The 13,007-nt window shown below is 34.3% G+C and overlaps 1 protein-coding gene across 1 annotated transcript; it reads right to left on the reverse strand.

The window, feature by feature from the left end:
• Nucleotides 1-4,791: 4,791 nt before the first annotated feature.
• LOC149094581 (protein kinase C-like 1B) lies at nucleotides 4,792-6,139 on the reverse strand. The gene is made up of 4 exons (XM_089265876.1): nucleotides 5,979-6,139; nucleotides 5,834-5,907; nucleotides 5,581-5,716; nucleotides 4,792-5,205 (listed from the first exon to the last, which is right to left on the reverse strand). Exons 1-4 carry the CDS (start codon nucleotides 6,103-6,105, stop codon nucleotides 5,138-5,140), a joined length of 405 nt encoding a protein of 134 aa, XP_089122002.1. The 5' UTR covers nucleotides 6,106-6,139; the 3' UTR covers nucleotides 4,792-5,137.
• Between the last annotated feature and the right edge of the window lie 6,868 nt (nucleotides 6,140-13,007).

Here is a 13,007-nt window from a genome sequence, read left to right on the forward strand (position 1 = left end):
TTAATGATTCACAACAAAAGATTTGTTTTTCAATATTTTAGGGTTTACCCTGCACTACATCAAATAGATTGTAATTTATTTGTGACATATGAATTTAGTTAATGATATTTACTTTTACTATTATAATAGTGATGAATGTTATCAGTGTCAAGAAACAAACTGTCGACAGAATAAACTCTTCTAGAAACCAACGCCTTATGTAATTGATGAGGTTATTACAGAATTCAAGGAAAATTAAGTTGAAAAGATAACAATAGAAAAACCAATTCATCAATTAATAAGTAAAGTGTTTTTTTTGTAATTTTTATAATTAAACTATTAGCAAGCACGCAAGATTGTGGATTTTTGATTAAAATATTTGATTTATCTTGATCACGAAATAGGTGTGAAAAGTTTTATCTAAGGGATTGCTTTTTATCTGATTAAATTGTAATCTTCCTTCTTGTATGTAATAGTTCAAGATTTAGCAACAATACTCTTATAAATCTAATTAAGTGAGGTGCGGTTCTTCTGAAAGTAATCTATTAGCTATTATGATATTAGCTGCAATCTATTAATTTAGATGTAATTTTTTTGTGAAGAATTTAATTTTGTTAGTCTGGGTGTAGTCTATATGTAGAATTAATTTATTTAGGTAATGATCAATCTTCAAAAGTTGACTTATGTGATTTTGTTAGATTTAATTTATCTCTTTAAACTTGATTTATTTAGACAAGCACACAAATTATTTTTATTGATTTTTTTTTTGTAAGTGGTATTAGGATTAGATCCAAATATTTTATCGATAATTAGCTAGATTATTGGTTAATTGTTTTTATATCTTGGATACGTAAAGATTATCTTCGGTTAATCGTAATTGTACAGGGCTATTCAGAATTAAATCAAGAATTCGTTTAAGTAAATGTATATATTCTCAATGATGCAAGTAATAAATGTAATCAATTGATAAGTTTTAGAATTAATTAGAATTAGAATTTCAATAGTGAATTAATCGAAATGTATGAAAGATGGCGAACTGAAAGCTCTTAAACCATGAATCGATACAATTTAGGTATTAAGATGGAATTATTATCAGGCAAATTAGGAATATAGATTGTGAAATGTATGAAAGATGGCGAACTGAAAGTTCTTAAACCATGAATCGATACAATTTAGGTACTAAGATAAAATAGTTTTAGGTAAATTGGGAATATAGATTGGAAATGTATGAAAGATGGCGAGCTGGAAGCTCTTAAACCATGAATCGATACAGTTGTTCAGATATTAAGATGAGATTATTTGGAGGTTAATTAGGAATATCGATTGGAAGTGTATGAAAGATGGCGAACTAAAAGTCCTTAAACCATGAATCAATACACTTTGAAAAAATTAATGAAGACAAATATAGGTATTAATTTGAGCGTAAAAGTATTTATCCGACTAGCCAGAATGATATATTTTAGATTAGGTACTAGTAATTAGGTGCTATCTATTTATAATATATTTTTTTTTTACAGATTCCAAATAATCTAACATGCGTTTTATCTAAAATTTGTTATATTACTTACTTAATTCAAGTGAATGTAAGGCTAGGATATAAGGAGAATATGGATTGATGATGATGATTATGTTGGTGATGAAGATCGATTGGATGAATGATTAACGTTCAGAGATTTGATAATTTTACACATATATGACAGATAGATTTAAGAGAAAACGATGGTGACTTTATTGAAGGTTTTGCTTGTTATACACCAAAACAACTCTTGGTTTCATGCCATTGGGTACCGTTCAATAATTCTTCTTTGTTTAATTGCAACAGTTATAGCGATGATTATTTAAAGCTGCGACCAAAACAACATCACTTTTCACATTTAGAGTTCACTTTGGCAAGATTAGATAACGTTTAATTGAAATTACTTGTGCACTCACAGAATTCGAAACATTTATTAATTTTGGTATAGGTAATATTCGATCAAAATGTAAGGACAATTGTGTTGTCTCAATAATAACTAGTATAATGAGAAAAGTTTTTACTTATTTATTTTTGAAGAAAAAGGGAAAATATTGTGATTCACACGATGATTGAATGTCAATATGGTGTAAATATGATTGTCAATATGGTGTAAATATGATTGTCAATATGGTGTAAATATGATTGTCAATATGGTGTAAATATGATTGTTAATATGGTGGTAATATGATTGTAAATATGATGTAAATATGATGATTGTCAATGAAAGAAATTTTAAACTATCTTTCGATTCACTGTATGTTGGACACTGTAGTTAGTCACTTGTAAATTGTATTTCAATCACAAAAAACCAAAATTTTTAAGTTATGATAATTAAATGATGACTAGTAAGTTGATACACAATAAGAATAATTATTGTTGTTCCACATATTGTAATTTGTTATATTTTAGATGAAATTGTTGCAAAGGAAAAAAGTTTGGGCCTCTAAACATCGGCCTCACTTGGGGCACCAAATGAAGAAAATTTAACTTGCTTCATGAGAGTTCCTAACTGAACTAACTTTTATTATTCTTCAGCCTTTTCATTTATTCCTTTACAATTCACCCTTATCGATCGTACATTTGCTTGGATCGATAAGGGTGTAGACATTCAAGACATATTTTATCTAATTAATGTAAAATATAAGGGTGTGTTACAATGTGCAAAGAACTGGAAGTTGGACTAATATACGTCTTAACGCTATTAAGTGAGTTCTTGTGATGATTGACTTACTTCTTACTTTTTTCTTCCACAAAAAATGTTAAATATGAGTTTTGCATCATTTTGTTACAATGCTATGAAAAAATAATTGTGAATCACTGACTTCTTCTAGCAATCTCTACCCTTTCTTCATCCTCAATTTTATTTGTTTTTTTCGTGAATATCTCAAGAATGGTACCTTGGATCTATGATTTATATTTTTAGAAACAGCACAAAAAAATACACAAGAAAAAAGTGTTTTGAAAGTGATCTGAAAATAGGCAACTTTTGACATCCTCCTTTGGTGAAATTTTGGCCTTTTAGTGAACCCGGGAGACATTTTACTCAAAGTTATCATTAAATTAAATTAAACTATGATTCTAAATAGTTTAATACTCTTGCTCGGTGATATGATAGTGAATACACTCGGGCTTCGCCCTCGTGCATCTAACCATCATATCACCTCACAATCGTTGGTTAAGTGATAGTTAAACCACTGCATCGAGAAGTTATGAGATATAAACTACGAGGGCGAAGCCCGAGTGTTTTATCTCATAGCTTCGAGATATTGTGGTTTAACTGATTTAAACCACTATGTAATCTAATCTCAACACTTTTTTTTAATTTTCAAGACACATTTTTGTCTTGATTTTCCATTGCTTTCAATGGGTTTTCCTATTTTCATTTTAGGTTTCTTATCATTTTCATTTTTCATTTTGACTTTTTTTATCAGGTCTAATCACTCTCTTTATCTCTGTCTTAGACCAAACTGTGCATATTTAGTTAACAGTGTTAGTTAACCATCAAGTTAACCAATTTCAAAATAGCGTCAGATTATACAATATAACCATTTGATTAAATACTGGTTACCCTAAACGTAGTGGTTTAAATATACTTAATTTATTTGTTTGATGAAAGCTTAATAATTCAATAGTTTTTAGCAATTTCAAAATTGTGATTTATTGCTGTGAGTTGTTGATAAAAATATTGGTTTCCGTGTCAATTCATATGAAATTGAGGAAGAGCATCTTCTTGATTGTATTGAGAAAGCAATTAAGGACCAAGATTTGAAGAATAGAATCAAAGCCATTTCACAAAAGATGAGAAATTCAAAGAGTCTAACTGAAGCCATCAAAATGATTGAAAAACAAATTGAAAAATTTGAAAAATAACCAGACGCAATAGTTTAAATGAAAATTCTGGCCTTGTATTTTTTCATTATTTTTTGAGAAGTGGAAGAATTAATGAAAATTAATATGTTGGTCTGAGTAATAACGAATAATGTGAGTTAATTTGATGATAGACAATTCGCAGAGCTTTCAGAAATGTAAACTTAATTTTTTTGCCTTGATAATTATCGCATTTAATTGTACAAAATCAAAATAAAACTATTAACTATTATCTCACAAATTATTCATTTACTGCTTTCGGCTTGATTCGAGTTAAGTAAAGAGTTAATTTAAATATATTTGCAAGACGAGCAAATAACTTTTTAAATCGTCTCCAAGTTCAGAATAAAAAATTTAGGAATATTCAATCTGATTCAATTGGAGAGTTGCTGATAAAAATCGTTTTTACTATTTTGTTAATCATTATCGTCAATCTTCATCATTATAATAGCTTCTCTTGCAACAAGATAACATTAATATAAGTTCAAGTTATCTTTATTCTTGCCATTATACTTGGTGCAGTCACCATTGATAACAGTACTTGTAGTTGGAAATAGTTCATTTCGTTCATAAGTTATTATTTTGTTCAATAAAAATATGTTAATACACCCAATTCAATTAAATTGTTATTTTAAGCTATTATATTTCCATGGGAATCTCTAATATGTAAGAGTGGAAATTAAATTACGTTAATTATTTAGATGTAACATTCTGAACCATTTTATAACATTTAATAATAATAATCATTTGATGGGCAATATTTCCCATTGAATTAACTAACATTTAGTTAAATAATGATTAATTAATCGTCCAATTGACGAGAAGCACCATTTCCATTCATTTTTCAAGTTATCACTTTGCAGTCATAATTTGCACTCCCCTTAATAATCAATTTGTTAAACTAAGAGTTTGTTTTACCCTTCTGACCATTGTTGAGAATAAGAAATTTTATTTGTTAAGACAGGGAAATAGACAGAATAAAGAAAGAGGAGAATGATTTGGACCATTTCTCTTTCGAAAATTTAAACGCTTAATTTTTGAAAATTACATTGATTTAATATTGTTATTATACGTTCCAATTCTGCAATGGAGATTCGTTTAATGCTGTGCAAACTCTCGTTTAATTCAATTTCTAAACAATATAATGTGTTGATACTGATTTTTATCTGAATACTTTGAAAAGAAAAGTTTGACACCAATTGATGACACAATGAATAAAGGTTTTTTTCAGCGCAAATTGGCCATACATAAACAGCGTTGAAGTAGCCAGCAATATCAAGCATTATGTTCACATTTCATGGAAAAATATTTGCTGCATTTTCTGTGAACATTTTTCCCACAATCTGAAAGAAATAAGATGAAGGAAAATTAGCATGAATCTCCAAACAAGTTTAATGGAGCCAATTTCAATTTCTTTTTTATCAATTCTTTCAAAGCTAAACAAGTTGTAAGCAAAGTCACGAAATAAGTCCTTGAACTGTTTACTTGTTGATGAACAGGATATTTTATTTAGAGAGATATTGTTGGTAGGACGGAATCATGCGTATAACTTGTAGTTATGGCTGCTCTGACAGAACTTCTGTCTTCAATTTGTTCAATTATCTGACGTAATACTTTCACTGACGCCAAGCTAGTTTAAAAATATTAGATAAGAGCTATTTCATCTGTCAACCATCTTTTTCCGATTTATTTACAAACAGTTTTTGATGGTAGCTTACCTTTGCATTTGAGGCCTTGCTGGATAATTCCAGTCAATAGGGAACCACAATGATTACAGAAAGTTGGTGAATAGTAGGTGCGAACTTTCAATGTATGAGATTCACCAGCATCTTGTTGATCCTCATTAGGCAAATCCTGGTTAAGATAATTAATCTTATTATTATTGTTATAAAAGATCAATTTTCAGATGATAAACTCACAAAAAACTTGTCATGTAAAAAATAAACATTTGATGTTAGGAATTCAATTTACCTGATTAGTTTCTCCAAATTCACATTGATTTTTCACAGCATTGTGACATCTTTTGTGTACAAAACGGACACAGCCTTTAATTGAAAAAAATATAAAAATTAATAAATTCACTTATTAATTAGATTAATTTATCCCAATATCTTACCTTTACATTGATATCCTTGTTTACCAAGACCGAAAATGAATCCATCACAATGGCAACAGTAAGTTGGTGAAATCAGCAAAGTAGCTTTAAATTGATGACCAGCAACTGAATGGATTTTACTTGGCATGATTAACTTGACTATTAGACAAACACTTGTTCGTTTGTGATGATAATTAACTTGGAATAAAAACAAAACCAAAGCACAAACTTAAAACATATGACTCTCTCTCTTTCAACCTTCGCCACTAGGGCTTTTTCAATATAACTTAATGCATTACAAATGTATCTTTCCAATCAAAAGCAGGTAACCCTAGCGGTAAATGTAAACGCGAAATATTGTACTTTTAACTACGCTTATTTTACCCATGATATTTATATGTTTATAATGATTATTTTTTATGCTGAATTTAACTAAACCATTTGTACCCTGACATCTCTATGTCCCATGGGAGACATATATACTCCGAACTTTTCTCTAACATTATCAATAAAGTTTGACTTCAACTTTCAACTTTGCCTCTTCAATCCCTTGTGCTGCCCTCTCTCCTTCTTACTCTTCACTCGAAACCGAGAGGTTTTAGAATAGTAAGATCCCTCCCCTTTCTCTCTTACTTTTCACTTTTGGTTCATCTCCATAGAAAAGTAAGTTAAATCTTCCTCTTTTGACTGTTAACAGTTGTGAACGGTCACATTTGGCGCAGTCGACAGGATCTCTTCTCCTGTTTTTCATCAGACGTATCTCTTGTCTCCATCTATCAGCCGACTTTTCCAGCCTAATTGTCCTTTGGTGGAACAGAACCCCCCTAAAACCAGTTTGCCGACCCAGCTTCCTCCGTTCTTTGATAACTCCTCAAGTTCAAGCTGTTGAAACTCCCGCTGGTCCTTCTGCTCCATCTAGTGGTCTAATTTAACCTGGTAACATTTAACTTTAGCCGAGAACAAAATGGCATATGATCATATGGATACTAACCTCTCTGATCAAATATCCACAGATCCAGATGCCCAAAGAGACAACCTCGACTCGAACCCAATCACAAATCCAAATCAACCAACCCATCCACCCTTGGGTAACCAACCAAATGGTCGTCTACCAACATTAATCCGTAATCCATACCTCCCGCCTACACCAGCAGTTCGATTCCAAGACCAAAATAGGAACCGTTTATCCACTACATCACAACTAGACACGACTATCGACCAACCAACGCAGTACATAACCTTACCACAGAAGAAGGTTCTCAAATGTTACACGGGCGAACCATCTGGCATCCGCATCCAAACTTGGTTAGTCCTGTACGAAAGACATATCAACACCAACGATCCATACACCCTTATCAGAGACTTAGTCTACAGCCTAGACAAAGAAGCTCTAAGTTGGTACGCCGAGGAAATCGCATCTGAAGAGCATGTTGATTGGAACGCTGTCAAATCTTTAATGATCACTCGCTTCGGTTCTGAATTTAAGGACCCACTTCTCGAAGCTCAACGTATCCGTCTTGAGCGTACAGAGACAGTGACTGAGTATTATCGCCGCAAGATAAAACTCCTCCGTGAAGCAAAATTGGCTGAACATCAAGTCATCTCTCAACTAACTTCTGGTTTACCCTTTGCTTGGACTCTCCATATGAGCTCTGGACGCCCTCGTACACTCTCTGATTGGCTCGAAATAGCCACTGAAACCGAAATGCGTTACAAACAAAAGGAAAAATTCCTAACAAAGCAACAACCAAAGAAACCCGCTGCTAAAACATTGGTCGCCGCACCTCCACATAACAATAGCCGCCCTCGTCAATCTGCTGAACGCCGTCCTCCAGTCTGTAGGTACTGTGAAAGACTTGGTAAAAAGGAAAACCATTGGCATCGTGAATGTCCTAATCGTTCTCAAACCAGTCAACCTCGACCATCGACCCACACTGCCGAGGAAGAACTCCATCCAGATGACCACGGAGACGTATGTTTCGCTAAAAACATATCCCCAATACTGAAATTCATCGATATCCCGCTAACAATCGAAGGTATTTCCGTCGAAGCCTTCATTGACACCGGTAGTACAATCAGTATAATGAGTCTAAAGACATGTAGAAGACTCAACCTTCCTATCAACAATAAACAACAGATAACCATCAACCAATTAGAAGGTTCAACAAAGAGTGTTGGATACACTCTCGCCTCAACTACCATCCACAAAACAACCAAGACGATCAAGTATCACATAATCTCCAACTTCCGCTATCCAATCTTAATCGGTCTCAACACCAGTATCGAATTCGGTCTTCACCTTAACCTAGAAGATAAGACTGTCAGTATTCGATCTCCAGAGACTCAAGAATTAGTAACCCTGTTAGGAGAGACACATGAGAAAGATCAACTTGCCGCTCTCATCGAAAAACATAAATCTGCCTTCGCCCAAAATGAAACAGACATTGGCCGCATCACTGTTGCCAAACATCGGATAACCACTATAAACCATCCTCCAATTCAACTTAGAGCCTATCGTCGTCCTCAAGCCGAACTTGATGAAATAAGTCGTCAAGTCAAGGAATACAAAGAAAAAGGATTGGTTCGTGATAGTGAAAGTCCTTGGGCCTTCCCAGTCACATGTGTACCAAAGAAAGATGGTGGTACACGACTTTGCATAGATTTCCGTCGTCTCAATGCCCTCACCATAGATGACAAGATGCCGCTGCCACGGATCAATGATGTCATTGATCGTCTTCAAGGTAGTAAGTACTTCTCGACACTTGACGTCAAATGGGGATATTGGCATATTGAGATGGACCCAGAAAGCATCGAGAAAACTGCTTTCGTAACTCATGAAGGACACTATGAATGGCTCGTCATGCCATTTGGTCTTAAAAACGCCCCAGCAACTTTTCAAAGAATTCTCCAAAGAGTACTTGGTTCTCTACTCTACAACGGCGCAATAAATTACTTAGACGACATCATCATTTACAGCAAAACCTTCTCTGAACATCTTCAACTCTTAGAGAAGATCTTCACTCTTTGCAAGGATAACAACATCAAACTGAAGCTGTCTAAGTGCAACTTCGCGCAAAATGAAGTTGACTATCTTGGATACATCATCAGTGAAGAAGGGGTTAGACCATCCAAACAAAAGGTCAAAGCTGTTGAACATTTCCCTGTTCCAAGTAATGTCAAGGAAGTTCGTCAATTCTTAGGACTTGCAAACTATTACCGTCGCTTCATAGACAAGTTCTCAACCATCTCTAAACCATTAACCAGACTCCTTTGTAAAAACATCGCTTTCCACTGGAAGGATGAACATCAAACCGCTTTTCAAATCCTCAAAAACAAGTTAATCAATGAACCAGTTCTCGCTATTTACAACAAAGATGAACCGTGTACCCTTTACACTGACGCTTCAAAGATTGGTATTGGAGCTACGCTAGTTCAAACCGACAAACATGGTCTTGAACATCCAATCGCTTATTTTTCCAAAGCACTCAACGAACACCAAGGCAACTATACCGCATTTGAACTTGAATGCCTCGCAGTTGTAGAAGCTGTGGATCACTTCGAAGCTTATCTCAGCCTACCATTCAAAGTCATCACCGATCATAGTGCATTGAAATGGCTCCTCACGCTCAAGAAACCCAAAGGAAGACTCTATCGCTGGAGTATCAAGCTCTCTACTCGATCCTATGAGCTATTTCATCGAGCTGGCGTCTCTCAACAACACGTTGATGCCTTATCAAGAGCCCCAGTTACTTTCCTCATCGATGCTGATGAAATCAAACAACATCAAGCCACCACTGACTTCTCTCATATCCAACAATCTTTCAAAGTGGATGGCATCGTCACCGTGAAAACTCGTGGTTCCACTCGAGCAATCATTCCACCAACACTCCGTAATAAAGTCTTGCAGCATTTTCACGACGATTACAGTCACCCTGGGAAAAACAAGACTGTAAAACTTATTACTCGTTTCTATTGGTGGCCTCATATGATCTCAGACATCAAAGCTTATGTCGATTCATGCCGTTCATGCCAGCTTGTCAAGCAAACCCATCGTCCAAGTATTGGTCAAATGATCCTCCCTTCAGTTGATCTCGAACCTGGTGATCTCGTCGGCCTCGATACTATAGTCATGGGACCTGCAGCTGGTAGTACTCGACATAAGTACATTCAAGTCTTCATAGACCACTTTTCACGTTATGTTTGGGCCTTTCCCACAACCACCAACACATCAGCATCCATAGTAACCCTCTTGGACAAACTTATCCAAGCTGGTATTCGTATCAAAGCTATTCTAACTGACTGTCACAAGAATTTCCAAAGTACAGTCTTGAAACAAGCTTTCAAACGCCACAACATAAAGCATATCTTTAGTACTCCATATCATCCACAAACCAACGGTATTGTCGAACGTATCAATGGAACTTTGATGGTCAAAGTAAGAGCTGCTTTACAAGATCATCCTCATCGTAAATGGACAACGCTCTTACCAAAGATTGTCACAGATTACAACAACACTCCACACGATATCACTGGTTATGCTCCTGCATATCTCTTCTTTGGAACCGATCCAACTCCGACTTTCTCCGGTCAAACCAACAATCTCCAGGAAGCACGAGAATTAGCCCGGACCAGGACACGTACGGAACAAGAAAGAAGGAAACAAAGACATGACGCTAAACATCCCGTCGCAAACTTTGAGATTGGATCCAAAGTACTCAAGGAAGTACCATTTAACCATCCATCCAAAACTAAAGTCACAGCTAAGTATACAGGTCCATACTATGTCATCAAGAAGATCACGGACGTAACCTACATCATCTCGGAATCACTTTCAGGAACACCAATTCAAGCTCATTCATCCCAGCTCAAGCAGTTTGTTGATAGACAACAAACTCAAATTACAGTGGGCGAATGTGATGATAATTAACTTGGAATAAAAACAAAACCAAAGCACAAACTTAAAACATATGACTCTCTCTCTTTCAACCTTCGCCACTAGGGCTTTTTCAATATAACTTAATGCATTACAAATGTATCTTTCCAATCAAAAGCAGGTAACCCTAGCGGTAAATGTAAACGCGAAATATTGTACTTTTAACTACGCTTATTTTACCCATGATATTTATATGTTTATAATGATTATTTTTTATGCTGAATTTAACTAAACCATTTGTACCCTGACATCTCTATGTCCCATGGGAGACATATATACTCCGAACTTTTCTCTAACATTATCAATAAAGTTTGACTTCAACTTTCAACTTTGCCTCTTCAATCCCTTGTGCTGCCCTCTCTCCTTCTTACTCTTCACTCGAAACCGAGAGGTTTTAGAATAGTAAGATCCCTCCCCTTTCTCTCTTACTTTTCACTTTTGGTTCATCTCCATAGAAAAGTAAGTTAAATCTTCCTCTTTTGACTGTTAACAGTTGTGAACGGTCACACGTTAATGAATAAATTACTGTATTATATTGAAGTAAGCTATTTAAGTGAATGTGTAAAACTTGCAGAAGATAACTTAACTGTCTGCTCAACTTTTATTGCTTAATAAACAGCTTTTGGAAACTCAGCCTTCAAGATCATAACAGCTCCAGCCATCTAGTGGTGCTATCAAATCAACTCTTCGTTTGTTTCATCGTTATTAAACTATTTAGAATCATAGTTTAATTTAATTTAATGATAACTTTGAGTAAAATGTCTCCCGGGTTCACTAAAAGGCCAAAATTTCACCAAAGGAGGATGTCAAAAGTTGCCTATTTTCAGATCACTTTCAAAACACTTTTTTCTTGTGTATTTTTTTGTGCTGTTTCTAAAAATATAAATCATATTTTGATCCAAGGTACCATTCTTGAGATATTCACGAAAAAAAACAAATAAAATTGAGGATGAAGAAAGGGTAGAGATTTGCTAGAAGAAGTCAGTGATTCACAATTATTTTTTCATAGCATTGTAACAAAATGATGCAAAACTCATATTTAACATTTTTTGTGGAAGAAAAAAGTAAGAAGTAAGTCAATCATCACAAGAACTCACTTAATAGCGTTAAGACGTATATTAGTCCAACTTCCAGTTCTTTGCACATCATGAAACTTTTGTGGTATACATAATGAGCAATGCTGAATTCATAAATAAAATAATCTCAAATCTAAAATGGGGCAAAGCTAGTCATATATTGGAAAAACTGTCTGAATCGTGTTTTGGACTTATTTAGTTCATGATCCAGGTCTTTGCACCTCATGAAACTTATACGGTATACATTGTAGCCAATGCTGATTACATATATGAAGCAATTCTGAATCTAAAATGGGGCAAAACTAGTCATACATTGATAAACCTTGAAAAATCGCGTTTTGGCCTTTTTAGTCCATTATCCGAAAGGTTGCACCAAATGAAACTTTTATGGTATACATAATAGCCGATGTTGATTGATTATATGCATCAATATTGAATCTCGAATGAGGCAAAAATATCTAGGTCGTGTTTTGACGAGTTTTTCCAATATATGACTAGCTTTGCCCCATTTTAGATGCAAGATTATTTCATATATGTAATCAGCACCGGCTATTATGTATACCGTATAAGTTTCATGAGGTGCAAAGACCTGGATCATGAACTGAATAAGTCCAAAACACGATTCAGACAGTTTTTCCAATATATGACTAGCTTTGCCCCATTTTAGATTTGAGATTATTTCATTTATGAATTCAGCATTGCTCATTATGTATACCACAAAAGTTTCATGATGTGCAAAGAACTGGAAGTTGGACTAATATACGTCTTAACGCTATTAAGTGAGTTCTTGTGATGATTGACTTACTTCTTACTTTTTTCTTCCACAAAAAATGTTAAATATGAGTTTTGCATCATTTTGTTACAATGCTATGAAAAAATAATTGTGAATCACTGACTTCTTCTAGCAAATCTCTACCCTTTCTTCATCCTCAATTTTATTTGTTTTTTTCGTGAATATCTCAAGAATGGTACCTTGGATCTATGATTTATATTTTTAGAAACAGCACAAAAAAATACACAAGAAAAAAGTGTTTTGAAAGT

This window comes from Tetranychus urticae, chromosome 1 (genome assembly GCF_039701765.1).
Source record: "Tetranychus urticae isolate SD_2017Ah chromosome 1, NJAU_TeUrti_SD_1.0, whole genome shotgun sequence".
Classification (NCBI taxonomy): Eukaryota; Metazoa; Arthropoda; class Arachnida; order Trombidiformes; family Tetranychidae; genus Tetranychus; species Tetranychus urticae.

What these genes read in the sequence shown, in the direction of transcription:
- LOC149094581 (XM_089265876.1), bottom strand. Translation starts at nt 6,105, where the DNA reads ATGCCAAGTAAAATCCATTCAGTTGCTGGTCATCAATTTAAAGCTACT. An exon ending in ACAAGGATATCAATGTAAAG is followed by an intron (nt 5,908 to 5,978) that starts GTAAGATATTGG and finishes TTTCAATTAAAG; the next exon opens with GCTGTGTCCGTTTTGTACAC. An exon ending in AATTTGGAGAAACTAATCAG is followed by an intron (nt 5,717 to 5,833) that starts GTAAATTGAATT and finishes TATCTTAACCAG; the next exon opens with GATTTGCCTAATGAGGATCA.